Below are 27,808 nucleotides of genomic sequence, written 5' to 3' on the forward strand. Positions count from 1 at the left end.
GTCCCATGGTACTTTTTTGCAATATGCATAGGGACACTAGCTTCAAATTCCAGTTGGGGTAATTATCTCCTTCCTATTCCCTATGATTCAGTTTGACACAGGTGTTAAGGGGCTTATTCCTTCACCCTCTCACTTCCCTGGTCCTTTTCGCATGAACAGAGAGCAACAATACCCGAAGTCCGAAGGTGCAAACAATTCGATGTTTATTGGGGTGAACTTCCAGCAAGCAGGATTCCAGTTTTCTCTTAGTGTCCGTGTCCCCCTTCCCAGCTCTGACACCACAGAGCCTTGCCTATGTCTCTGTCTCTGTCCCCATTCCCCCCTTAGCAAAACATGATCCCAATTCCCCCCTTACTTTGATTGACTGCAGACTATATAGTAAAACTTGAGTTTTGCTTAGCTATACCTTAACCAATCATTTTACTGAAATTTTACTAACCAATTCTAACATACTGTAACATGGTTATTTAACCAATTATATCCCACCTCCTTAATTGGTTTACACCCAACACAATTAATTATACAGCAGACAAACAATTACAGAACCAGACAGATTATACAGACAAAGAATAGGGAAGTGGAGACTACAGTGATCAAACAATACAGAAATGAGGATTTTACATTCCAGCTATTGATAAGTGAGTTCTTGCCAGACAGGATGCTATTAAACTAAGTTTCCTTTTACATCTTCTAGGCTCGTCCCTTTCTCTGGAGGGGATAGGAATATCAGGACAAAATTGTATTCCTAACAGCCCAATAGCACCTTATTTCCATGTGACTAGTTTGGAATGTGAGGATGTGACCATACACTTCCCAGCTTATGGCTGGCCTCTGCTGCTTAACCTGATGGCCTTTGCCTAAGAACCAGGCCTCAGACTGTCGCAGTAAAAGAAGGCCCTTACACAGTGATTTTGATTCTTTTATACCTCTATAACGCGCTAAGTGATAAGAATACACCTGAATTCTGAAAGTATAGGCCTTTACAGACAGGCCTGAATATCTATATTCTAACAGGCTTCAGCTTTGCTGCCCTATGCTGCCATTCACCATTACACCGCTGGCTCGGTGCACTTCAGAGGTGGCTGCAGTACAGTGCTGGCAAAGATGGGCTTGGATGCTTTAGAAGGAAAGATGCTCCATCAGCGACAGGAGCATGACTAGGGAACAATCAGAAAGCCACTGGCCCCAACTAGCAGCCATGCACATAATTCCCTAGTCAAGGGCTCTCTGGCAAGGGCCTGGCATCCCATACCACTAACAAGGCTGGAAAGAAGTGGCTGCTGTAATTCAGATTGGCTCAGTAGCGCCTATCACTACTGAAGATGGAAAATTGCTGTAAAAAGAGCACAGTGGTAACAGCTCCAAACGGTATCAGAAGCAGGCTCTGGTTTATGTGAGCCTCCTGAACTAGCTGTTTCACATCCCATCAGAAGATGATGAATGTGGAGGGATGGAGTCATTTTTTTCCTCCCAGGAAGCTCCTTCGACAAGTGTGATTTTATCAAGATTTCAGGCTTTCTATTTTATTTTTTTAACTCCCGTCTTCAGGCCCCGCTCTGTCCTCTCCTCACTAGCAAAGAACATTTGCTTTTTCTGCTATTGATTGATTGCCTTCCCCGTAGCCAGCCTGCCCTTGCGTGCAGAGCTAGCCGAACAGAGCTCTCCTTTCCTCTCCACTCCCGGACAACCAAGGAGAACCGCATGTCTGCTCCCAGCCGCCCCACTTCCTAACTGCAGCCAAAGCAGCCTCTGCGAGGCCTAGCTCAGGACAACAAAGGGGATGAAAAGCTTGTTCTTAAATACGGCTCCTTCTTTCGCCTTCAAATCCCATCCCCTTGGGAGAAGGGGCGGGTAACTACAGGCCATGGTTACATAAGGTGCCTGATGTGTGCACATGGAGACAGGAGTGGGCACAGTTGAGGGGAAGGGGGCTGTGCATATAGGCTGATTGTGCACAGAAAACAGACTGACAGCTGAGGGTGGTGGCAGGTCAGGAGCAGCAGAGGGGACCACTGAGGCAAAGACAAACCTGCAGCCACCACTAACTGAACACAGGTTAGAGCAGTAGTTCTCAGCCAGGGGTACGTGTGCCCCCAGGGGTATGCAGAGGTCTTCCAGGGGGCACATCAACTCAGCTAGATATTTGCCCAATTGGACAGCAGACTACATAAAAAGCACTAGCGAAGTCAGTATAAACTTTTGATTTGTTTATATCGCTCTATATACGACACACTGAAATGTCAGTACAATATTTCCAATCGATTTATTTTAGAATTGATGGTAAAAATGAGCAAGTCAGCACTTTTTCCAGTACTGGTGGATGAGACACTTCTGCATTTTTAGGTCTGATTTTGTAAGCAAGTAGTTTTAAAGTGAGGTGAAACTTGGGGTACACAAGACAATCAGCCTCCTGAACGGGGTACAGGAGTCTGGAAAGGCTGGCAACACATGAGCACACAGCAAGGCAGAAACCAGACAGGCCCAGTTCAGCCAGCATCCCATGGCATTCGCATGCTACGCACCCTACCCTACGGCAGCAGCCTGTGGCACTCTCACTGCCCCCAGTTAGCCCTGTCAGCAGCACAGTTCTCACCCATGTCATGGGGGGAGCAGGCCTGCAGCAGAAAGACTTTCCATCCATCCCAGCCTTAGCCCCTGAGCACACAGAATGCATGCAGCACCAGCCATGCTTCCTGATGCACAAGGCAGCTCTGCTGTGCTCCTGCTCTTGCACAGCAAGCAGGCGACCAGCTATAATCTTGCACCAGACACCATGCTCAGGGCCTAGAGCTCAGATCGATCTCTGGCCTGATCCCTTCCCTGAAACAACAAAAGACTGCCATGGGACTCCAGACATCCCCACCCAGCAGGGGCCTTGGCTCCAGCCAGTCACCAACAGTTTCATGCAGGCTGGAAAACTATTTAAGCAGGACGTCTTTCCAGCCTCCATGACAGGTGCACTTGGCTGGCTGCGGAGCACGAGAGCCATGACACTCAGACTCTCGTGCAAAAACAGGCACTTTCTATGCAGTCCTAGCAAAGCTCTTGCATGGGTTCTTGTGAGGAGTAAAGCAAAGACCAACCAAGCAAGTCAGGGCACTGCTGGAGATGGGGGAGGAGAAGTGAAATGCACACCTGAGTTTGAGGCTGACTTACAGCCCCCTGCTATTCCTGGGCTCCCCCCACAGCTCTGCCAGGGCCCCTCAATCCTGCCCTGACCCCCCCCCCCATGCCATTACTGTTCTGGACCCCCACATAGCAGTGCTGATGCCCCCCCCCCCCCCCCCCAGTCCTGCCCTGTCTATTCTGGTACTGCCATTCTGAGCTGCATTCAGTAGCTGTACCAGTGGCAGAGGGGTGTTGGGGGCATGGTCACTGGGGACTGGCATGGGCTGCACTGACTCGTTAAACAGCACTTTGGAAAGCGCTGCCAGCCCCCCTCACCCCTGCTGGAGCTGCTCAGCAAAGGCAATGCTCCGAGGATTGCTGCACTGGAGCTCCCTGCTGGGAGGCAGAAGCAGACCCGCCCACCACAGCGCCTACATCTTGCAGCGAGAGCTGTTAAATTAACAGCCGGGAGTGGCATGTAGGATTAAGATCAAGGCAAATTGGCCTTCGTGAGTGAAATCCCTGAGGGGCAGAGATGCAATCAGCCCCAGAGGAGGAAAGGCAACAAATTAACCCATGGAGCCCCCAAGATATAAACACCCCTTCCCCTGCCACCTCCCATCATACCAGCCACCTCCCTACTCCTCCAGCAGCCATTCGAGACAATGCTGTTGCCTTCCTAACCGCCAGCCCTGTGCTGTGCTCACAGCCTGTCCGGCTGCCGGGGATGTTGGGCTGCCCTGGTCTCACCTGAGTTCTCCCCCAGCCCTACAGCAGCCAGCTCGCTGGATGGGCCAGAGGGGTCTCCGACAGCACAAGAACACTGGCCGCCCCGAGATGAGGGAGCAAGCAGCAGAGGAAGGAGAGCGACGGGGACAGGATCAGCGGGGTATTAATGGAAAAGCCAAGTCGAATAAACAAACCGGTCACTGGCCCCAGTGGGGACAGCCTAACTGCCAGGGCTGCCCAGACTGCAGCAAGATCCAATCCCATGGTGCAGGGAGCCGGCAGCTAGCAATAAGTCGCCACAGCCCATTCAGCCCTCAGCCTGCCTCCTGCAGCTGCCAACAGGAGCATAGACTACAATTAATAACTCATTTTCGGTGCTGCGGCCACTTCTCCACTAGGAAGATGGCAGAGGCCCACCAAACTCCATGGACACATGCACCACCCATCAGCCTTCAAATGGAAGTCAGCTTTCAGTCCTCCCAACCCCATCCTGGGCTAACAGGGGTTTAAGGCCAAGGAGACAGTTTCTCACCGTGTCTGCAATGTACAGCCATGCCCAGCCTGGAGAACAAGCAGCATCCTTGGCATACAAATCCAGCACAGACTTCTGGCATCACAGAAGTAAAAATAAACAGCCCTTCACAGCTGGGAGTGGCATACAGAAAAACCCTTGGAGGTGGAGAATTAGGTGTCCAAGGACTATGCTACTTGTTTCCTACCTTCCCAGGCACACACCAGACTCAGCAGTCCAAGGTGATACACAGCAGCTTATTGGGCCTGAGAACAAGTCCTGCCTCCCCCACCAAGGAAACCAGAAACCCTCCCAGCTTCCTGCTTTATGGCCTGTTGCTAATTAGCCCCAGCTGGGGCACCTGTCCTCCATGATTGGGGTGGTTTCTGCAGCTGTGAGCTCCGGCGCAGGCCCTTCTGTTAACCCTTTCCTGTACGCACTGTCCCACACACTAGCCTCCCCAGAGCGCTCAGTGTGCAGTTCTGCTCTGAAGATCAACCAAGTAAAATTCCACCTTCTTGCCTCACAGATCCACCTCCTCCCACCCCCTGTGTATTCGGAGTCCTAGCTGTTGACTTCCCCAGCAAAGGAATTTACAATTGTGGTGCTCCAGCCCTTAGCGATTAATGCGGGGTTTGTTTCCCCAGCCCCCCAGGCACTCAGCTTCTGTCACCGTTCTGGAGCACCCACCCACCTGGAGCGGTCAGTGCTTGGAGCAGCATTGTCTGGCCCCAAAAGGAGCTGTTCTCAGCCCTAGCTGGCAAGATGCAGAGTTAGGTTCCCCTAGTGTGATAGCTGCCATCTTAGCCAGCCAGAGTAAGAATTGAATGAGGCCCCCTGCCAGCTGAAAGCCCCTACAGTTAGGGGCAGGGACTGCATCTTACTGTGGGTCTGTATGTGCCCAGATCCAAATGCTCCCATTTGTTTTTCCGGCTCCCCAGCAGCAGGGTGCAGGCCCAGCTCTGTCATCGCTGTCACATTTCCACATGCAAACTGCAGGATCTGCCGCCCAGATCTGCAAATGCAAGAACACCGACTAGTCCACAGAAGCACCCAGAGCTCTGAACTGGTCGAGGTTCACTCTCCACTTGCTTTAGCTACACAGGGGCCCCCAAGCTACAGACTTTCCATCCAGACCTGAACCTCAAACTCCTCCCCTGGAAATGGGAGAGTTTGTGTCTGGGCTAGTTTGGATTATTTATGCTTCGTGTTACACTAGCATAATGAAGCCCGAGCTACACTTAGGGCCCAATTGTGCTCAGTGCTGTACAGACACACAGTAAGAAGCAGTCCTTGTCCTTGGTGAGTTTCCACTACAAGTAGACCATGGATGGAGTAATATCCCTCTTTGACAGATGGGGAACTGAGGCACAGAGAGATTAAGTGACTTACCCAAGGCCGTGCAGAGACTCTGTGGCAGAGATAGGACTTGACTCCCCATTGTCTGAGATACAACGACCTTCCATCCCATCTTGGCTCTGGGCTTTGGGTCCAATCTCTAGTTTCCATCTCTCTCCTGCAGCCGCAGCCTTTACGCTGGCAGTCCAAGACAGGGGTTCTCACAACAAAATGTTTGGTGGCCTCAGAGTGCGGCTACCAACTCTTGCTGGTGGCTGCTCTGACAATTTTGCCTAAAATACTTAATTAACTTTAGGAAAAACAAATAAACACGCACAGATACACACTCAAATCATTGTAGTTTAATCTATGTAGGGTTTGGGGTTTTTTGCACACTCAATAATAAAAATAATGTACAGTTGTCTTTATTCTTTACTGCACCTAAACAGAATAGAAACACAAATAAGGTGCTTTGAACGTTCTTTCTTTTTTCTTGTTTTTTGTTGTTGCTTTTTTTTAGACTTGCTAGCTACCAAGTGTGCTGTGAAAAGTGATATTAACAAACAGTCAAATATCACTTTTCACAGCAGACTTACTCAGCCCTGGCAAGCCCGTGGGCAAATTAAGCCCTGGATAGGGAGGTGAGTACAGAGGCAGTGGGACCCATGGGCAATGGGGCACTGGGAGAGGCAGCAGGAACCAGGGCTGATGGGGGAGGGTGAGCTCAGGGCCAGAGTCCGCCACTGCACAGCCAGGGAATGGAGCCCAAAGCCCCACGCCAGGGGACAGGGCCTGGGGATGGAGCCCGAAGCTCCATGGCTAGATCCTGCCACCCGCCACCCCAGAGCTGAAGCCTGACCCCACTGCCCCCAAGAAGGTGGGGAACTCACTGGCTGCCTGCTCCTCCAGAGGGGCTGGTGGCCCCTCCGGAAGGGCTGCTGCTCCCCCCCCAAAATCACCGCCCAGGAGGCTGTGACCGCAAGAAAAGCCCCAGCGGCCGCATTTGAGAAATGCTGGCCTAAGCGCGCACTCTTGCATGCTGTATTCTCCATTTCTCTGGCTGCCACCTGACCACTGAGAGCATTTCAGGGGAGGGATTTTTTGGTGCTGGGTTTAATAAGCAGCACACTGGAGTGAGCTCAGAGATGCCAAGAGCCACATGCGGATGAGCATCTGAGCAGCCTGCTGGTAGGAAAACAGGCTGAGCCTCAGTGCCGTGCCGTGCAGCCGGGAGTGGTGGGACCAGGAGGCCTGGTGACCCTAGGAAGAGAGTCAGCTTCACTGCTGCAGGCGTCAGTGGAGTCACATGAACAGGACCCGGTGGACCGGGGTGGAATACTAAAGGGCTGGGTCACACAGAACGTCGACTAGCTGCTCTAATGACACCTGCCACATGAGCAGAGCTGGGTCTGCGCCACCAAGTGCAGACACAACCTGGGTCCTGAAGCAGATTCACCCCTCTCCATAGAATAACCGGCACCAGGGCTGGACCCACCCCCTCCGCACAGTGCAGCCATGCACCTGGGTCCGGATCTGGATTCACCACTCCACACAATGCAGCCACACACCTGGTCCCGCTCCATCCCTCTCCACAGTGCAGCCACATACTAAATCTGGATTCCACGCCTCCGCAACCCCCAACAAACACACACACCTCTAAGTGCAGACACGCACCAGATCCAGATCCATCCCTCCCCAAACGGACAACACATACACCAGAGTCAAACTTGCCCAGAGGCATTCAGCTCTGGCATAGCTGCTGTAAGCCCATCTGGAAGGCTAATGATTAGCCTCAGTGTATCATGCCAAGCTGCAATCCCTGTGGTACAATTGTTCCCAGATGCCAGCACACTCTCACACAGCCTCTTTCCCCAGTCTCTCCTCCCCTTACCTTAATGAGGTGTCTCTACGCCCCCGGGGGGCTGACTACCTCTGCCTCCAGTTTCACCACCAGTGGCGTTTAACCATTGTGACCCTGTGGGTGGAGAGTTCCAAGCTCCCATGCTGGTGAATGGGCAGTGGCAGAGCCTAGGTGATTGGTAGAGGCGCCCTAATAGGCTGGGAGCCCCAGATGAAGGAAAGGAGTCTCAAGTGTTTACTGCAGAAATATGGCCGCAGATACCATATTCTCAGCTTCACCCAGCAGGAGGCGCTGTGTGGGAGGCTGTAGCTCTTAGCACTTGTGATGAAAGAACAGCGCAAGGCCCGGGCAGGATGAGTGGCACTGCTCCGCCTACGGAGTCTTTGCAAATGGAAAACTGTTGTAATGCACCTTTGTGTACAAGCTGCAGTCATGCAGGAGGCAGGCAGCCCTCCCGGGGCGAGAACATAATTAAAATGCTAATAAACCTGACTCGCAGAAAGGATGTTCGCACTGCATGTACCTTTTTGAAATGGTAACAAAAGGTGCTGACTATAAACAGGGACCAAAGGCCCCTTTCAAAAGGCTCCTGTGCCCAGGGACGGGCCCTTTGAGAGCGTATGCAGCAGTGGAAATGCTGCCATGTATCAAGCCGTGATGTTCCGTCTCCACACGCTAATGAGAGTTCTGACGCCCCACGGACAAAGGAGATGCAGCTGGGTAAAGCAAGAGAGAGAGATGACCAAGGCCAGGCAGCAAGCCAGTGGAGCCTGCTTTACAGAGGCATGAGTCTGTGGTTAAGGGAATGGACTGGGACTCAGGCGATCCTGCCTCTGCCACTGACTCCCTCTATGGCCTTGGGCACATCACTGCATCTCAATCCCCCATATGTAAAGGCATAATGAGCCTTTCAGTCTCCCAGCCTTCTCCTGTCATCTTTGTTTAGACCATGAGCGCTTTGGAGCAGGGAGTGCTGCTAGGTGTAGGAATCTAGCATACAAGGGCCCCTCATCTCAGGTAAGGCCTTGGGGGGCAGCACATGTAGTAAAAGGGCACAGGTCACTTGCCCACACATTTTAATGCCTGCAATTGAAGTATGAATTGTATTTATGGCTGCAGAGCTGTAGGCTGGCCCCACTCACAGGTACAAATGGCCAGGGGTGCAAACGCGCCGATTGCACCTCCCGAAAGTGAAGCTGGATGTCAATGCTTTTGAAAGTTTATGCCCAAGATGCTCCCAGGCTGGGCCAGGCTGTGGAACACAAAGAAAGATCTGTGGGCCGCAGTAGCTGAGAAAAGGCCGACCGGTGAAACTGCTGGGGGCCAGGAGCAGTGATGCATGAACCAACTGCACCATAGCAGCCTGGTGTTCAGTGAGTGCTCCGTGCTTGATACCTTTGCGACAGCTCTGCTTTAGTCTGTGTCTGGCTGTGCACAACCAACACAACTGAGCCTCTCTGGCTGGGACGCTCAGTCCCTAATACCCCATGCATGGCTTACAGCGCTAGCTGTCTCCATCCGCTGGGATTTAGGGTATGTCTGCATTGCAGTCGGGTGTGACAGCCGCACGTGTAGACATCCCCGCGCTAGCTCTGACTTCGCTAGGGCTAATAACAATAGCAGTGAAACGGTGGCAGCAGGGGGTTATACAACCCTGCCACGTCCCTGGGGATGTACTCATCTGACTGGCCCGCACAGCTATACTGCTGTTGCTATTCATGCTAGCTTTAATCTCATGGAATCAAAGCTATCTTGGGTATTGCTACATATGCTCCAATCTCACTGCCTGATTGCAGGTCAGATATTCCATAGGTTCCCTGGCCAGCCTGGGACTGAGGACAATTTGAATGTTGGCGAAGGAAGGGAAAACAGGCCCAGGTCATAAAGCAGTGGCAAAGAGAGGCTGCAGGCCCAGCCCAGGAGAATCTATGCTAGCATAAAGTGATCGACGCTTGATAGGTTCTAGGCATAACTGTGGTGGTCATATGAGCAAAGCCCTCTCCCTTCCTGGTTTTCTCCCTCCACGCATATGTTTCTCCACCTCACTGTCCCCTTTCACCTCTGCTGATCTACTGCTTTCAGCTAGAGTGCCTGAAGAGGAATGCGAGCCACGAGGAGCAGAGTCACCCCCGAGCTCTTCGCAATGTTTAGGCTTCAATTAATTGCCACCTGGCGCTGACACCCCAAGGGAGAAGGGATCCCGAGAAATCAATGGCAGCAACTTCTGAGCTTCTTTAAGGGCCACGTGGACCTACACTTCCTCATGCTGTCCTCTACGCCGGCACAGCCGTTCCCTTGAGAGGCCAGCGTTGGTTCACAGGGCGGGTGAGGTTGTGGGCAGGTTCAGTTGCAGGTCCAAACTAATTCATTTGACAGCTGATTGATTGATTCAGTGTGACTAAAACTAGCCACCAAAAGGAGCCCTTTGCTCCACTCCTGAATTGTTTGCAAACCATCCTCATCTTTCCAAATTAGCATCCCTTTGCGCTAGCTACTGTATTTACACATAGTGAGAGGCACTCTCTGCCTCTAAGAGCTTATAGTCTAACTAGACAACCGATGGGAGCGAAAACAGGCCTACAGAAATTAAACCACTTGCTGAAGACCCAGCTAATCCATGACATTGCAGAGCCTAGAACCCATGATTTCTAACACAGGGACTAAGGCCTTAGCCACTAGATCACACCACTCCAAGAATCTGTCTAGGCTGTAAAGCAAACCCTGTGGTGCCAAGTCTTGCTACTGGGGGAGGTGGGGGGGTGTCAATTGACTCAGGCTCATGGGACTAGGGTGGCAAGGCGAAAAATTGCAGTGTAGCTGTTTGGGTTTGGGTTTGGGCTGGGGCTGGGGCTGGAGCCTGGGCTCTGAAACTTAGCAAGGGGTTCACGCCTAAGTCTAAACATCTACACTGCTAGTTTTAGCCCTACACGAGTCACTTGACCCTGGCTCTGGGCCTCAGAGCCATGGGTTTTTCTTTGCCGTGCAGACAGACCCTGAAGGGCTCTGGACCCACTGAATAGGTGGCACAAACAATTTGCTGCCTGTGACCTGTTCATGTCAACAAGTCCCTCCTAGCCAATTGGGTCTCGCTTTACAGTGTTGTCTTTGTCAATAGTTTAGAAAGGGTCAATAAATGACAAATGGCCCTTTAACAGTATGTAACAACCGTGAAGCACATGTGTTGTAGAGGATTATTGAGTTGGCATGTTCTTTGGGGTGGGGACCCATCTTTTGGTTCTGTATTTGTACAGTATCAGGCACAATGGGGTCCTGGGCCATGACTGGGACTCCTGTGTGCACCACACCGATAAATAATAAATACTCATGGATGGGGATAGTGATACGAAGGCTAGCCAACACCCAAAACCCTGTAAGGTTAACCCCCCCCACACACACACATGAAGACGTCAGCATAACAGCAGCACGAGTGGCGTGACCCAGGCTGGAATAGTGGCGGTGCTGGATAGCAGCAGGGGAGGCTGGGGTGCGGGGAGCAGATTCATCAGTGCAGGGACTCAGGGCTGGACAAGTAGGACGTGCTTCAGGACTGGGACAAAGTCCATCTGAAGCGGCCCAGGCTGCTCCTGCCCGCAGTCAATGCTACCAGGCTCTCAGGTTTCATGAGCTCTGTGACCCTAAAAGACCAGGTGCCAGCTCATGTCAATGTCCGCATGTTTCAATTGAACGCTGATCAAAACATAGCGGTAGTTGGTCTGGCTCATCTGTGTGTATTGTTAACATAGGTGTTACAATTATAAGACTGTGTTTAGTCTTTACACTTTATTGAATGCTTATGAACTGCTGCATGCATTAAGCTCATTTATAATAGTTGTGTCTCACATTGTAAGGTAATATTTGAGCAGGTGTCTTATGAGCCTCTGTGACTGGGTAAATCACCAGACAGGAGGGAGCCATTAGCTAGTGTGACGTGCTGGTCTCCAACAGAAGGTGTTACATCCTGCCCAATGGGAAAGGTTCATTGACACCAGGCAGATTATCATGGGATGTTAAAGAGGACAAAAGACCTTTGTGGTTCCCCCCTTCCCCCAATGAAGTGGAGTCATGCAAGTGAATTCCTTCCATCAGTTGAGTTTGCTGTTCAGAGCACAAGGGAGGAGGGGGATTAAAACCCCTAGCAAGAAGGAACTGGGTCTCTATGCTGCTTGGACTCTGGGGAGGGGCAGGTTTACTAGGCATAAGCAAGAGATCCCCAGTGCTCAGCCTGGGTTAGCCCTAAAGCCCCGTTAGATGCTTCTATAAGAAGCAAGCTTTATTTTTATTTTTAAACTTAAGAGTGTAACTCATTTGTGTGGCTATGTTTACCTGCTGTAACTGTGTAAGTAACTCTCGTTTCCTTTTCCTACTTAACAAATATTTAGATAGTTTATTAAATTGACTACAGGTCAATTTGGTGTGAGATCTAAGGAGCAACTGACCTGGGATAAGTGACTGGTCCTTTGGGACTGGGAGTTACTTTAATATTGCTGTGATTCTTGGCGTAAGGGATCAGCTATCAAAAGGCGGACTCACCTGGTGGTGAGCGAGATCAGAGTACTCCATGGGGATTGTGACACGCCATGTTAAGGCTGTTGCAGTGCCCAAGAAGTTTACACTTGATAACTGGTTGGTGAAATCGAAGTATAGAACTCAGAGCCAATTTGGGGGTTGTGCCTGGCTTCCTAACAGTCTGTCCTGAGGTTGGGCCTCACGCTCTTGAGTCACTGCAGGCAGCTTTACAAGTTCAGAGTGATTTTTTTTCTAAACCTGGTGTTTAGAATCTTGCCTTTCATTGCTAACCAGCCATCACTGATTAGCTGACTGAGCCATGGCAGACGCATCAAGCGCTTCCTTCATCACTCCTGGCACCATTTCCCTGTGCACCTCCTGCCCGCGGGGATCCAGCAAAAAAGGCCATTAGGAGCCGTTTTAATCCCAGTGCTGGGGCCGGTTGACAGCCTTGCAGGCCGGAGGCCTTGTCTGGCTACAGAGCAGGCAGCGTCAGGGCAGCTGTTCCTGCTCTGCTTTGCCAGCACGCCTGTCATAACTATAAAGGGAAGGGCAACAACCCTCCTGTGTCCAATACTATACAATCTCTCCTGCCCAGAGACTCCAAAATCCTTTTACCTGTAAAGGGTTAAGAAGCTCAGGTAACCTGGCTGACACCTGACTCAAAGGACCAATAAGGGGACAAGATACTTTCAAATCTTGGTGTGTGGGGGGGATGCTTTTGTTTGGGCTCGGTTGTTTTGGGGTTGTGCGCTCTTGGGACTGAGAGGGACCGGACATCAATCCATGTTCTCCAAATCTTTCTAAACAAGTCTCTCATATTTCAAACGTGTAAGTAACAGCCAGGCAAGGCGTGTTAGGTTTATCTTTGTTTTCTCAACTTGTGAATGTTCCCTTTGCTAGAGGGAGGTTTATCCCTGTTTTGTTGTAACTTTGAAACTAAGGCTAGAGGGGTTCCTCTGGGCTCTTTGAATCTGATTACCCTGTAAAATTATTTTCCAGCCTGATTTTACAGAGATTATTTTTACCTTTTCTTTTTAATAAAATCCTTCTTTTAAGAACCTGACTGATTTTTCCATTGTCCAAAGACCCAGGGGTTTGGGTCTTTGATCACTTTGTAACCAATTGGCGAGGATATTATTCTCAAGCCTCCCCAGGAAAGGGGGTGTAAGGGTTTGGGGGGATATTTTGGGGGAAGAGGAACTCCAAGTGGTCCTTTCCCTGTTTCTTGTTAAATCACTTGGTGGTGGCAGTATACCAGGTTTTAACCTAAGCTGGTAAAAATAAGCTTAGGGGGCTTTTATGTGGGTCCCCACATCTGTACCCTGGAGTTCAGGGTGTGGAAGGAACCCTGACAATGCCTTATCCCTGCTCTGAGGGAATCCCACGCGGGGCGAGAGGACAGGAGCAGCTCTAGCCATTTTGCTGCAGCGGCCGAGCCAGGAAACCCACAAACGGCCAATCAGAGCAGAGCTAAAAAATAAAAAAGCCCTAGGATGTAACACCTGCTGGAAGTTGGTACCCCAGGTGACCACACTGCTCACCTGCCCCTAGAGCCGGCCCTGTGAGAGGCTGGCTCTGTCTCCAACCTATCCTTGGCCTCTCAGCATCCATTGGGATGAGAGAGGAATCAGGCACTTTATACTTCAATGGAGCCTCTTCAACTGCAACCCGTTCAATCCACTAGTGCAGTCAAGGCCCACGCCTCACTCATTTCCAGGCCAACAGGGACCCTCATGAGCATCTAGTCTGACTTCCTGCAAAACACAGGCCAGGGACCTTCCCCCCGAAATTCCTGGAGCGATACTGGCTGGTTGAACTGGAGCACATCTTTCAGAAAGCGAGCCAGGGTGGGAGTTGCAACCACCCCAGCGTCTCAGGGTATGTCTGGAGGTGTAAATTCCAGCTCGAGGAGCCATACCCACGCTAGCTCTGATCTGTGTGGCAATGCAAGCAGCCGCTTGGGTCCACCCCAAGTGTCACAGACAGGTATGTCTTCAGGGGAGCTAGCCCCTCCCACACCACCATGGCTACATTCTATTTTTAGCATGCTAGCTTGCTCAGAGCTAGTGTGGGTATGTCTCAGTGATCTGGGGATCAAAGTGTAGAGGTGCCCTCAAAAGCCATTGAAATTTACGCTTCTAAATCACTTGGCTACGTTTGAAAATCCCACCTATGATCTTGAATTTCACGCCTTCGCATGCTGGAGAATCCACCGCATCCTAGGTACACTGTACGACTTTTCGGTTTTAATGGAGAAACACCAATAAAACACCCCAGTACAAAAACAAACAAACAAAATGATGTTTATTGGATAAACACTAGAACTGGTTATTTGTAGCTAAGGGCTTGTAACGCAGACTACAGGGATGTGATTTCTAGAGCTCACAAACACGTGGTGCATTAATTGATCCGTGTGTCCCCCTATTGGTGGTGGGCACTAAAGGTTCCCTATGACATTTTAACATAGTGCTGGGTGAAACAGTACTATGTTAAAGTACACAAGGGAACATTACAAAGCGACCACTCATTACAGTATATACTGCTGTAATGAGCAATGTATATAATATACAAGGAAAATGTCTTGCATCCTCATAGATTTTTGGACATCTTCATAAATTTCAAAGTTATCAACACCCACCCCCCCAATGAAATTAACAAACCCTGAAGCACAAAAGCCCTATTAATAAACCTCCCTTAAAAATGTGCACCTTATTTCTAGCCTGAATGTATCTCATTTCAGCTTCCAGCCACTGGATCTTGTTCTGCTTTTGTCTGGTAGATTAAAGAGCCCTTTGATAGCAGAAACCTTTTCCCCACACAGGTACTTATTGACTGCGATCAAGTCACCTCTTCACCTTTCTTTTGATAAGCCTTGAGCCAGCCACGAACAAGCACCAATAAAAGACAAAAGCTGAGTGCAAAACCATGGTCTTTTATTAGAAAGTTCCTCGTATAAAAATGATCATGCTCTACACTTTTCATCGAATAATTCATAAACATCCAGGCACTGAACTTAGGGGGGGTTTTTGTTGGGTTTTTTTTTTTGATTGGTCAGTACATAAAGCAGACATAATTCAATCCATATGGTCATCACATACATCAATTGTACCACCTATAGAAATCAGCACTTTGAACACAGTCTAGATTTTATTTTAATTTTTTGTTGTTTATTTAAAAAAAAATCTTTAATTTTTTTTGCAACACATAGAACTTGGTAGGAGAAAAAGACAGAGAGAGAGAAAGAGAGAGAGAGAGAAAGTGGAGAGAGGCAGAGGAAGAAGAGAACAGAAAAATGGAAAATGAACAAAATAAAGAGAGAGAGAGAGAGAGAGAGAGATTCTTCACAACCACAAACGATCTCACAAATTGTGGAAAAGGGAAAAGGTATCTGCAATTTATTTTTTTTCCCCAAGATACAGAAAAAAATCCCCCAAAGATTTATTAAAGTCTGTCACCTCTGCCCCACTGTACGTGCACCCTGGTCAGTTATTTCTCTTCCTCCTCCCGAGAGGCATGTGTTTTGACGGTTGGTTGGTTGGTTGGTTTTTTTGCCGACGTTAATGGCCATCTTCCCAAGCAGTATCCACCACCAGCCCAGCCAGTAGAATTAGGCACCCGCAATGCCCTCTTCCAATTGGATCCAACTTCCTCACCCCCCAACTTCCTGCGATGAGCAATTCGACTCAACTCTCCGGCTTCTCCTCCTCCTCCCCAGCAACTCATCCCGGGGTGGTTATGATCAATTGGAGTTAAATTGCATGGTTGCTATAGCTGACGTAAGTCTGTTTGGTAGCCAGAGCTGGAAGGAGAAAGAAACCACATATGTATCATTAATGAAGACTTCCCGTACCGCGACCTTGAACCAACCTTCACGCCACTAGAGCTTGGGCGGGAATATGAGATAAGGCTCAGTCTCTGCAGTGGTGCTGGAACAATTTTTATAGTAGGGGTGCTGAAGGCAGAAACCATGTATTTGGATTGTAATTGCTACTTCAAGCCAGGGGGTGCGGCAGCACCCCTAGTTCCAGCACCTATGAGACTGTGAAGACTGCCAGGCAGAGATACAACCGGCTGCATCCAGGGTCAATTCTGCATCTCCATGCAAAGGCAGTGAGCCACGGCCTAGATTGCAGAAGTGCTCAGCTCCCACTGGACCCAAGGAGAGTCTCAGACGTTCAGCACCTCCGCAAAGCAGGTTATTAGGCCCCAGTTCTACAAGGCCCAAGATGCAGAGGGGAGACCTCCTCCCTCCACCTGCCCCACATAGGATGCAGAGGGTGGAGTCTCAGGGGTGCTGAAGATGGGGAAAGAATAAGTCGAGCATCCAGAACAGGTGCCTGTGTTTGTGGAGGGAGTTAAGGGAAGAGTGGAGGGAGGTTTCATGGGAAACAGGACGAAGGGGGATCCTGTGATATACTCTAGCCACTGATAAAGAGGGAGATGTCCTGACTCCCTGGGGATCTCAAGCCACAGAACTCCCAGCCAGCAGGAGGCAGCTGGTATTTAATCCTTGTGGCACTAGATTGTGAGCAGCAAACATCACGCTAGCCCTAGTGGAGCCCACAGAATCGGAGACAGACTTCCTGCAGCCGGTGGTTTGGAAGCCTCGCCTGAACGAACCCTGACTACAGATAATCGGGCCCTCTCTGGGTGTTCGGGTCTGGCTAGACTAGGGAAACGTGCACTGGCTGCAGTTGTGGCAATGAGGTTACACCTGTGCAAACCCCTAACGCAGGCACAGTGCACCCAGGCAACACAGAGCTTGCACCGCGCACAACTTGCCACCCCCTCACATCAAGTTGTAAGTGGCACCAGCAGCGGTTCCGCCTTACACCGGGGCAGCTCATCCGTGTGGGTGTAGAAAACAACAAACCCAGGAAAGCGAGTGCCTTAGGCGAACGGCCTGCGTTGCAGGAGAGTGGAGCTTGAACGGTGACTGAAGTCAACGGGCCTGCTTCTCCGCCCCCCTGCTCCTTGCGTAGTCAGGTACAGCAACGCAACACGCGAGCGAACCCTACCCTGCTGGCCTGGAGGCATTCCCACCCCCCTAGACATGGGTGGAAGGGCGGCAGAGAATCAGGCCCAATAGCATCAGCACCTCTGACAATGAGCGCTTGGTCTCCAAGTGCTGATCCCTGACAAAAGTCCAGGAATCTTAAACTCCTTCAGTGAACATCAGTCTCTTAAGTTTTAGGCCAAGCCCCCAGGACAAGGGCGTTTTAAAAGGAGTCCAGGCTGGCAGCTTTAGCCAACCATTTAAAGAAGCCATGCACTCAAATACCCTTTAACCCATAGGGCCCTGTTATTAACAAGCTAAAGTGAGTGCAGTGCTTTGAAAAATGGATATTATTATTTCTGATTTATATTCCCTAATGCCTAGGAGCCCCACTCACTGCCCAGGACCCCATTGTGCTAGGGGCTGGACAAACAGAAGCACCGCCTACGTATGAATATCATCAAAAGCCCTGTAAAGTGCTACCTCAGATTATTAATATCAGCAGCCAGAGCAGAAAAGCTCATCTCATATTTAGGCTCTTATGAGAACTGAAGCTGGAGCAGAGCCACTAGAAGAGCCAATACACTGCTCGTTGTGAGGCCTGCTGGGCAGAGCAAGGGGGGAGGGGGCTATACCCAGCTCCGACCTCTCCTGTGTGGGCCACTGGCATAACCAAAGATCACACGGAGGTGGGGCATGAAAACAGCGGCTCCGCCCACTGCTGTGCAGGTGCGCGGGGAGTGAGTGGACAGCAGTGGGGAGTGGGCAAATCCTTGGCTCCATCATATCCCTCCCCTCCCCAAACACACCAGCAAGCACAGCAAAACTGGACCCCGGAGTCAGAGGTCAGCGAGCAGCTACGCTTGGACAATCAGGCTCGTCCTGAGCAATTCATCTCTCTCCCCCACCCCACCCCCGGGGGTAACATGCATTGAACTGTGAGTGATTTCCAAAGAAAAGGCAAACCATTTCCCAGGTTGGTCTCAGGGCGCCAGAGTTTGCATGAGTCGCTCGTAATTAAATAGACATTTCCCCAGTGGGAACCTGCCTCTTTTATGGTAACAGATTAACCTCATGGGGACAGAGAAAGCCCCCCCTCCGCCACCCCAACTCCCCATCCCATCGGCCCCTTTGAAGTTCCAGTGTGAACACCTGGGCCAGATTCTCAGTTACTCTAAGCAGCTTTAATGCTGCTCTGATGGCTTGAATAGGTAAAACTGGACCCTTGAGAAACCGCCCCCCCACCCTTGGGCTCAGCTCCAGCTGGTTAGAGATGGTGTAAGGACGCTACCCCAGCCCTGCTCCCAGCTCCCAGCATTGGGGATGGAGCAGGGGCATGGCCAGAATCCCCGGCAGTATGGCTGTTCTCCGCTTCTCAGGGCCCAGAGGCTGCTGTAATTTACACCCGGAGCTGGGCACGGCTCCAAATGGCCCCAGAATACGGGGAGCACAAAGTTGGCTTAAAACCACTTTTGCTCTCCCCTCTCTCCACTTCAAAATCAGGAAGGGGGTAGCTGAGAAGCAAGCCCTATAACTCTATAGGTTCATCTCTGGGGCCGGGCAAAGTTCGGGGGGCGGTTTTGGTTTCTGCAATACCCTGAAAATTGGGATTTGGTCTTGAAAGAACCAAACTCCATGTGCTTTGACCTCGGGATCCATCTTCACTGAACCCCCTTCAGGTATCCGGGTGTGGGGCTTAGGGGGTTCTCTCCAGGTCTGGAACATCGCGACTAGAGAAGGGGCTGGATCAAAGCTTTAGAGCTGAACTTTGGGGAAGTTCCCAGGTGCGTCTGGATCCAAATTTTGCAGACAGCACCCAGACCTGTATTGCAAATAGGCCCAGGTCCAAGCTCCCCGCTCGAACCTGTCTGGAAAGCAGGCCTCTGACTGGGTGGCAGGGTGTGTCTGAAGGATGCGTGACTCGCTTGTTGAGCTGCCCTGCTAGCAAAGTAAGAGCCCTGCCTACAGCTGGTGAGTCAGTTTTGCTGCCTCGTGGTGGCAGATGAAGCCTGTAACTCCATCAGCACAGGCAAGACACGGGGCAAGCAACCCTCGGGTCAGAAGGAACCGGAGACAAAGAGAGAGAGAGAGATCCTGCAGGGAGCCCTAGGAACTGCCAGGCTCGGGGAGAGGTTCTGCTATTGCAAGCTGAGCTCCCAATAAAGCCAAACGGGGTGAGTTTGGTCTTAGACAGCAGGTGCAAACCTTATCTGGAGCAGGGCGGGAATGGCGCCTGCTCATGGGATCAAAACTAAAAGCCCCCAAAACTGGGACCATTTGGATTTAGATCTGGATTCTGGACTCCCAAGTTGCTGCTGTTAGTTGTATCATGGCAGCGCTTAGAGGCCACGTCCCCTTTGTGTTAGGCCCCGTACAAACACGTGACAATGAGATGGTCCCTGACCCACAGTGCTAACAATCTCTGGTAGTTCGGCAGAGTTTGGATCCAGGGTTTTGATTGGGACAATTCTGGAGATGGAGGGCCTGGTTTTCCTCTGACTGACGCCGGTGTAAATCAGGAATAATGCCACTTCAGTCAATGATGTTGCCCTGCTGTTAAACTGGTGTAAGTGAAAGCAGCACCAGGCCCACGAACCTGGTCAAGCTCCATAACTCGGACCCATGGTTTCGGTTCTGATCCATCTCCAGTGCACGGGGGACGGCACCAAAACCTGGACTTCCAAACTTGGATGGAGTTTGGCTCTGACTATTGAAACTCTGGGCCAGATCCTCAGCAGGCGTAAACCAACAGAGGTGCATTGACTTGGACAGAGTGACGTTGATTTATTTACCCCAGCCAGGCATCTGGTCCTTTCTCAAACCCCTTCCTTTAAAAGCGAGGGATGTAGGTGGCACTGTAAACGGATCCCTTTAGGGAACAAACTGGAGGCTATTTATTTGTCCCGTAAATGATATGAAAGAGAGAGGATGGAGTGTGTGACCTGCTCTGTATTTCAAGAGGGATTCTAATTAGAAGAGGGACGGTGGAAAAGTTCTCCTCTCCAGTGAGATTACTTTCATGTGAATATGCCCCGGTACGAGCCCTCAATTACAGCTTTAAGGGGAAATATCTCCAGCTGGAGGAAGCTGGAGCTGACCCTTCCTTTGAAGAAGATCAGAGATAGCAGACCAGCCTCCCTCTCCCTTGTCAGTTTCAAAAGCCTGAGCATCAGCCTCCCAACATCCCTCTGATCTGTTTCAAAGCTCTGGCAGAGGTGGGGCTTGTGCAGTAAGGGACAGAGCCAAGACAGGGAGCCTAAACCCAGAGCTTTAACGCTGAGGGGAGTTTGAGCAGTGGGGGGAGCGTGCCAGTGCTGAAATTGGTCAGATGGAAGGAGGGGAGGGTACAAGCGCAGACGGAGAGCAGGGGACTTGTATCACCCCACGCAGCTCTGATTCAGTGCTCGGCTCCCCTGTCCCAGGACAACCAACCTAAAGTAGGGTAAAGTCAGGGTGCAGATCCCCACTCGCTCAGTAACCAGGATCACCTCAATTTCAGGCTGCACCTAGCATGTGAGTGGGTGCCAGCACATGGCCTCATTTCCCCTGATGGCTCGTCTACAGGGACTGAACCCGGGACCTTTACATAAAAGCAAACAAACAAAAAACCCCAACCATCTGGCTGCTGCCTGAGCTAAAGGGCCAGGTCTATTAGCATGGCGGTCTTAGCACATTCAGAAACCTTTTACGTGGTCTGGCCACTAGTGGGGAACAAAGTCACGCTTGGCCAGTGCGTTAAATCTCCAAATCGAGATGCTCCCTGTGCTGCCCAGCAACCTAAACCACGAACGGCCAACCTATGGCTCAGTAAACATATGCAGCCCTCAAGAGGCCTACAGTGTGACCCACAACTGCCCTCTCCAGCTAAACTCTGGGGGTGGTTCAAAGCACAAGACGCTGCTGCTGGTTCCCACTCGCTTGCCACAAACACAAGTAAATATTAGGGCCTGCACATTTACAACTGATTAAAAATGTATATATGTAAATGTCTATGCAAATCTGGTGCAACCCTCCGGCTCCTTGAATGTTGCCACCATAATCCTTAGTGAATGCGTGCAACCATTCATAAACAAAGAGGGGAGAAGACAGAGACACCATAGGAAAATTCATGAGCGCTCCAGCCCATAAAACACTGGAGAGGAGCAAATCCCCCTCACTACCCGCCCCCAGCCCCTCTGGGAGGCAAAGCTTGTGACGGCAGGCACAGGGTCAGGAGAGGATGGTCACAGACTATGGGCTCCATTTTCAGACCCATCTTAAACAGCCCCCCCCTCCATTTTGGTTCCTGACATTTTGTAGGTGCAGTTTAGATCATTTAGATGCATAGATTAGACAAGACCAGAGAGAGGGAGAAATTCCTAGAATACTAAAGACAGACAGGCAGACACCTAGACACCCGAAGACACCTAGGTACTATAGACAGACAGAAGCACCTCCTTTCCAGGTCTAGATAGGCTAGTAGTCATCCCAATTGCATGAACAGAGCAGATTATGCTCTGTGCCCACATATTGTAAATGCATTAAAAAAAAGATTGTTTTTAAAAACCCAGACTTAAATCTTCCTTATTTATCCATAGTGATTTCCCATGACCTCCCCCACCCTGTGCATGGTTAAGGCTGTGCTGATATCACTGCCCACTGGTGGCGGCTTTACGGTGTCTGAGATGCATGATGGCAATTAATCCTTAAGGGGCATCCATCTGACCCTCGCTCCCTCTCAGCCTTCCCAGGATTCCCTCGCCCTTTCCCTCCAGCAGCTCCGGCAGATTGTGGCAGTCAGAGACTTATTTATTTATTTCTCCCCCACCCCTCCACCCTGTGCTGGTGCAGCCTTGACAAATGAACCTTATTGAAGATTTCAGACGCTGTTATCCTCAGATAACAATTAGATGGGCCATAAGAAATTAGAGCTGACAGCGCTATTTGTTAGCTGCAATGTTTTCATAGCCAATCTGCTTGCAATCAAGCCCTGTAAATTATTTATTCTGTTGTTTATTTAAAGATACGTGACCTGCCAGTGACAGAATGAAAAACAGCCCTTCTCTTCCCGCGGTTGACAACTCTACAGTCGCTACCGTCCCTCAAATTAATAATGCAATCGGCTTCCTGAGACTGTCCCCGACACGCCGCGGTGCCAGCTTTCTAGTCAGGCTGAGAACCCACATTCCAAATGCAAGACGCATTGGAGCCAGAGATACTGCAGAACGGAGCCTTGCCTCTCGCTGCTGTGTGCTTCCACCGGCCGGCTGATAGATACAGCTGGCAGGGGCTCCCATTGCCCACCACCTCAAAGCATAGGGAGGAAAGTGAACTGGGATCAGTTCCTGGCTCCTGTATCATCCTGTCACTTCATCGCTCTGTGCCTCAGTTCCCCCTCTGTAAAATGGGGTAATAATGCTGTCTGGTCTATTTAGACTGTCAGCTCTTTGGGGTAGGGACTATCTCTTACTATGGGTCTGCGGAGGGTACAACGGGGCCCAGCTTTTGGTTGGTTTCCATAATACAACCCCCCCATAAAATAGATCATCATGTTTTGGGGGTGGAAGAGCTGAGAGGGAGCAGGGATAGGAGTGACAGCAGGCACTGGGAGTCTGGACTTTTGGATTCTATTTCTACTTCTGCTACTGATGCATTGTATAGCCTGGGGGAGAGTCAACCTCTCTGTGCCTCTGTTATACGGGTACCTGACCACCTAACACAGTGGGGTGGTGGGAGGGTTATTTACGAAGTGATTGTATGGGGCCTTGAGATCCTTGGGTTAAAGATGCTATATCAGTGCTAAGTATTGTTATTGCTCTGGCAATAGCATCTCTGAAAGGGGTAAGTCAGGCCAACCCAATGGAAAAGCAACATTTTAGGAGTAAATGCTGAATAGTGGGACGTAGTCCAGGGACTTTGGGCCCCAAATTGATATAGTTCAGAGGCTCCAGATTGGGGTGATCCGAGATATTAGTGTAATACACAGAGGAGCCACTAGAGGGGGACATGATCGCGCACACACTTTGCGCATCCTCCTGTTGCTGATGCAGGCTAAGAACTAAAGGACAGGCAGCTTCTGGAGTCAGGTATTGTGATAATGCATAGCTCCTGCAATCCCCGGATCGCCTAGTGCTTTGTACAGGCAAGAATGCAGAGAGAGGCACAAAAGCCAAAGGAACTCTGCAGTGGGTGATGAGTCACAAACCAGTTAAATGGACTGTGGAGGGAGTCAAAGGTGGACAGGGGAAAGAACAAAGAAGAAGTCCATTGAAAGGAGCTCTGATACCTTAGTGATGAGAAGTGTACAAAACCACATACAGAATAGAATAGAACAGAACAGAACGGCCCTTTCTGCAACAAAACAAATCTTGTCTGTGGGACTTCGGTGGCTGCAGGCACGGCAGCATAAAGAAAAGATCAGAGGGGTCTGAGCACAAGGGGAACTTGGGACCAATCCAAAACCACTCATGGGGAAGTCACATGGACAACTCTGCCATCAGTTAGCACTAATTAAGGCATCCTGGCCAAGCCTCCTCTGAGACTCTAACCTGGAAGGGGAATGGGCAGAAGCCATGGAGAAAAGAAGGTACAGATAACGGAACCCAAAGGGGGCAAAGATTGTTGATATATCTGTTTAAAGCACATAGAGAGGCGGGAGGGAGGTAGATAGATATTGCAGATATGACAAACAGACACATTACATCAGCGATAGATAGATAGATAAATAGATAGATGTAATGACAAATAGAGAGAGAGGGAGGGTGAAATGAAAAACAAACCATGAAATTGCCTGGAAACATATTTACGGTTTCTATCCTGGTTATGTTGCAACCCACAAATTTCACCTCTCATGAAATGTTAGCGAATTGACAGGTTTCTCAGCCAAACACGGGAAGATTCCATTCCCTGGCTGTTTTGCTGTGAAAATTTTGCCCAGTGGAATGTCACATTTTGAAATTCTACCCATTTCACAGGTATTGACTCTTTCTCGCTCACAAAAGCTCCTGTTTTTGCAAATTCAACCAAAAAGGCGCAGATCTGGCTTGGCTGCATTCCCCAATCCTCCTGGGCCAGGCTGTGAACCTTTTCCTCCCACTGGAGAGCCGTTCCTTACCCAAGCAGTCCCACTGAAGTCAATGCAAAACCCTTCATCCCAACCTGGCCCACTGTGAATAGCCCACCCAGATAGACAGCAAAGTCAGCGCTAGTGATCAGCCATGCTATCAGTCAACAAAATCTCAGCCCTCTTGGAGAGTCTCTATGCAAAGTACCCTACATTATAACGTTCATAACGGTCATAATGTTTATAACGGCTCCTTTGGTGGCGGTCGTTACCGTCTTTCCCCGTGTATCTGCAGATTCAGAACAGATGTATAATGCCTCTTACAAAGCAAGAACATTAGGAGGTTTCTAGCTTATTTTTGGCTGACAATGATCTTTATGGCATAAAGACACAAGAGGGGCCCACTGGAGGGCTGGGAAGCGCCACGAGCAGAGTGGACCATGTGAGATCAGAAGTGGGGGACCCCCTGTCTTTCTGAGCATGGTTGTTACGGTGCAAGCGTGGGGCCTTTGGGGGCCACAACCAACCCGGGCTCCCTGCATGCCCATATGCCACTTGATGGCATTGCCTGCAAGTCTGAGGCAAGGTGACAAACACCTGCGGCAATCTACTCTATCTCCTGCCAGGAACGACAGGGAACCCCCAGGAATGCTCCAGGCCTGCTCCTGGCATTACAATGAGAGCATTCGTTATTTATAATAAGGGAGACGCAAGCAGCTCTGAGGTCTGACAGGACACAACCAAGCCGACTTGAGGGTTAGTATTATGCCGCCCATGACTGGATGGATTTTGGCAGCCCTCCTTGAATTGTGTATGAATTGGCGGTTGTCTCGGCCTCTGTTGGCCGGGGTATAAAGGAGCTACAAGGGCAAACGTGAGTTCTTCTTTGCCTTATAAATTAGAGAGCTAATTTCAGAGGCAAAGGTGGTGAATTCTAGTCTCCATACTGCACTGTGTGCGGCTCGGTGGACAATAGCAGGGTGTGAGTATATGAGGCCATGGATCACTCCAAGGAAGCGACACTGGCAATAAGGACACAGCTGTTGTCCTCCACACTGCGCCGTCCAACATTAACCACAAAACCAGAGTGTTATGGCAGGCATGCAAACAGAAGCAGGGAGAAGTTATGTGGTTTGTGCAGGGTCACAGAGGGAATCAGTGCCAAAACTGGGATTACAACTCCGGCTTTCCGAGCTCCCAGGCCTGTGCTCAGACTTCACCTCTACTGTATGAGCATGGTTATGAGCAGCTAGCCCGCAGGGGCATGCACAACACAACAGTAAGAGAGGGGGCCTGACTCTGCCTTCCCTTGCACCGTTCGCACCTCTGCCGAGTGTAAAATCTCTATGGAATCAGAAAGCCGCTATGCCTTGCAGCTGGGGTAGCATTTTACACACTTTGCACTCATGTAAATGGCGACCTGAGGTGCAGCACAGGGAAGGACCAGGTCCAGGAGTCTTCCCGCAGGAAGCTCTGGCTTTCAGTAGCATCAAGCACACACACAACCCACCCCAAGCTCCCACTGAAGTCCTGCTGACAATCAGCCCCTGCACTGGGATTAGCCTCAGTTTGTTATTCTTCAGAGCGCTCTTGGGATCCCATCCCAGGGGAGAACAGAGGGAGGGTTGCTATGGAAACAAACTCATACCGATTTTTTTATTTTGCCTACTTCCCATGGATTTGTTGGGTTTGGTAACACATGCTGCATGCATGTTGAATCTACAGGCGGCCTAGATGGGAACATAGAAACTTTATTGTTTATTACTTGTATTGCAGTCCCCTTAGATGCCCCAGCCATGGACCAGAACCCCACTGTGCTCGGTGCTGTACAAACACAGAGCAAAAAGACAGTCCGTGCCCCAGAGATGGACAATCTATGACAAGAGAACAGGTGAATACACACAGACAGGGGCGTCTACGGAAACAACGAGACAGTACCGATCAGCATAACGAGCAGTGGTCCCACGGTTGCCTAACTGTGTTTACAATGCTGCCCAATCATACCAATAGAGGAAGACAACTGGCCAATCATTTAAACTACTCTACATTAGAGGTGGGTCAGAACTAAATCCCCGGATCCAAACTCCCCTGAAATTTGGGAAGTGTAAAACCCAGATCATCTTTGCAGCCTGGACCCATTCACTACTATTAATAAATGACTAATAAAAAGGACTAGATTAGTACAGTAGCAACCAGAAGCCCTGATTAGGACAGAAGCCTCATGTGCTGTGCGTCTTATGATGGGAGCCACATCTCATGATCTTTAACGTATTTGTCCTCACAACACCCCGGTGAGGTAAAGACGAGCTATTTTACAGGCAGGGAAATGAGGCCCAGAAACGCTAAATGGCTAAACCAAAGTCACAAAAGAAATCTGTGGCAGAGAAGGGAATTGAGCCCAGGTGTCCTACGCTAGACCCCTAACCACTGGCCAACCTCTCTCTCTGCTGACTATTGTATTTTAGAGAAAGGAGAGAGAGAACAGAGATGGACAATAGAAAGGAAGGCTATTCATTGTGTGTTTGTACAGCACCTTGCACAATGGAACTCAGCTTGGTTGGGATTTTTGGGTGGTATCGCGATACACATGTTAAATAACACCAATACGAATAATACAAACCTATCTGAAATATAGAATCTATGATTTGCCTGCGGGGTTCACACAGGTAACACAAACCAAACACCATTCTTAGCTTGGATGAATTGTCAATTTCGCAAAGGGCCAGTGACAGGTCCCAAGCTTGAGATTTCAGAGAGTTTAAGGAACACTGACCAGTTCCCAGTGTGACACCTTACATCCTGATCCTGCAGAGACTTAGGCATGTGCTTAACTTTAAGTCACTGACTTCGGTGGGGCTAACCACACTGTTAAAGTTAAGCACATGTGTATGTCTTTGCGGGATTAGGGCCTTAGAGATCGCTTTTTTACTCAAGTACATTGCACTCAAAATCAATCAGGAAGTGAGGGAACAACGAGGAACCAGATCCAGTCTTGGTGTTTCATCTGCTACAATGTCACCCTCCCCTCTCTGCCTTTTTAAGTCAATTTTTACCAGGGGCTCGCAAGCTTTCCAGACTACTGTACCCCTAGCAGGCATCTGACTTGTCTTGAGTACCCCCAAGTTTCACCTCACTTAAAAACTACTTGCTTACAAAACCAGACATAAAAATACAAGAATCGCAGCACAATATTACTGAAAAATTGCTGACTCTCTCATTTTTACCATATAAAATAAATCAGTTGGAATGTAAATATTGTAGTTACATTTCAGTGTATAGCATAAGAGCAGTATAAACAACTCATTGTCTGTATGATATTGTAGTTTGTACTGATTTCACAAGTGCTTTTTATGTAGCCTGTTGTAAAACTAGGCAAATATCTAGATGAGTTGATGTACCCCCTGGAAGACCTCTGCATACCCCCAGGGGTACACGTACCCCTGGTTGAGAACCACTGATTTGTACTACCTGCCCTGCAGGGCTCCGGCACAAAGCCCACCGGGAGATATTTAAAACCAGAAATGCAGTGAATTTAGTGCTGGATTCACAGCCCTGGAGATTGGAGTCCTCTGTCCACAGCATAGCTTCCACTTCACTGTACCATCAAAGTGCTTCACCCCTGACCCGCAGGGACCCCCTCCAAAGGGGAGCTCATCCCATGGCCTGATCAGTCTCAGACTCAGAGACTTTAAGGCCAGAAGGGACTATTGTGAT

The 27,808-nt window shown here is 49.9% G+C and overlaps 1 protein-coding gene across 4 annotated transcripts in view; it reads right to left on the reverse strand.

Annotated features, from left to right (window-relative positions):
- Positions 1 to 14,968: 14,968 nt before the first annotated feature.
- Positions 14,969 to 27,808, reverse strand: part of GRM4 (glutamate metabotropic receptor 4) — a 216,837-nt gene continuing 203,997 nt past the window's right edge. For all 4 annotated transcript variants that reach the window (XM_008174587.4, XM_005309676.5, XM_065591665.1 and 1 more), the window contains one exon: positions 14,969 to 15,855. In XM_008174587.4, the coding sequence (XP_008172809.1) occupies positions 15,796 to 15,855 (60 nt within the window). In that variant the 3' untranslated portion in view covers positions 14,969 to 15,795. The remainder of the gene's footprint in view (positions 15,856 to 27,808) is intronic.

Source organism: Chrysemys picta, chromosome 4, assembly GCF_011386835.1.
Source record: "Chrysemys picta bellii isolate R12L10 chromosome 4, ASM1138683v2, whole genome shotgun sequence".
NCBI classification, from domain to species: Eukaryota; Metazoa; Chordata; order Testudines; family Emydidae; genus Chrysemys; species Chrysemys picta.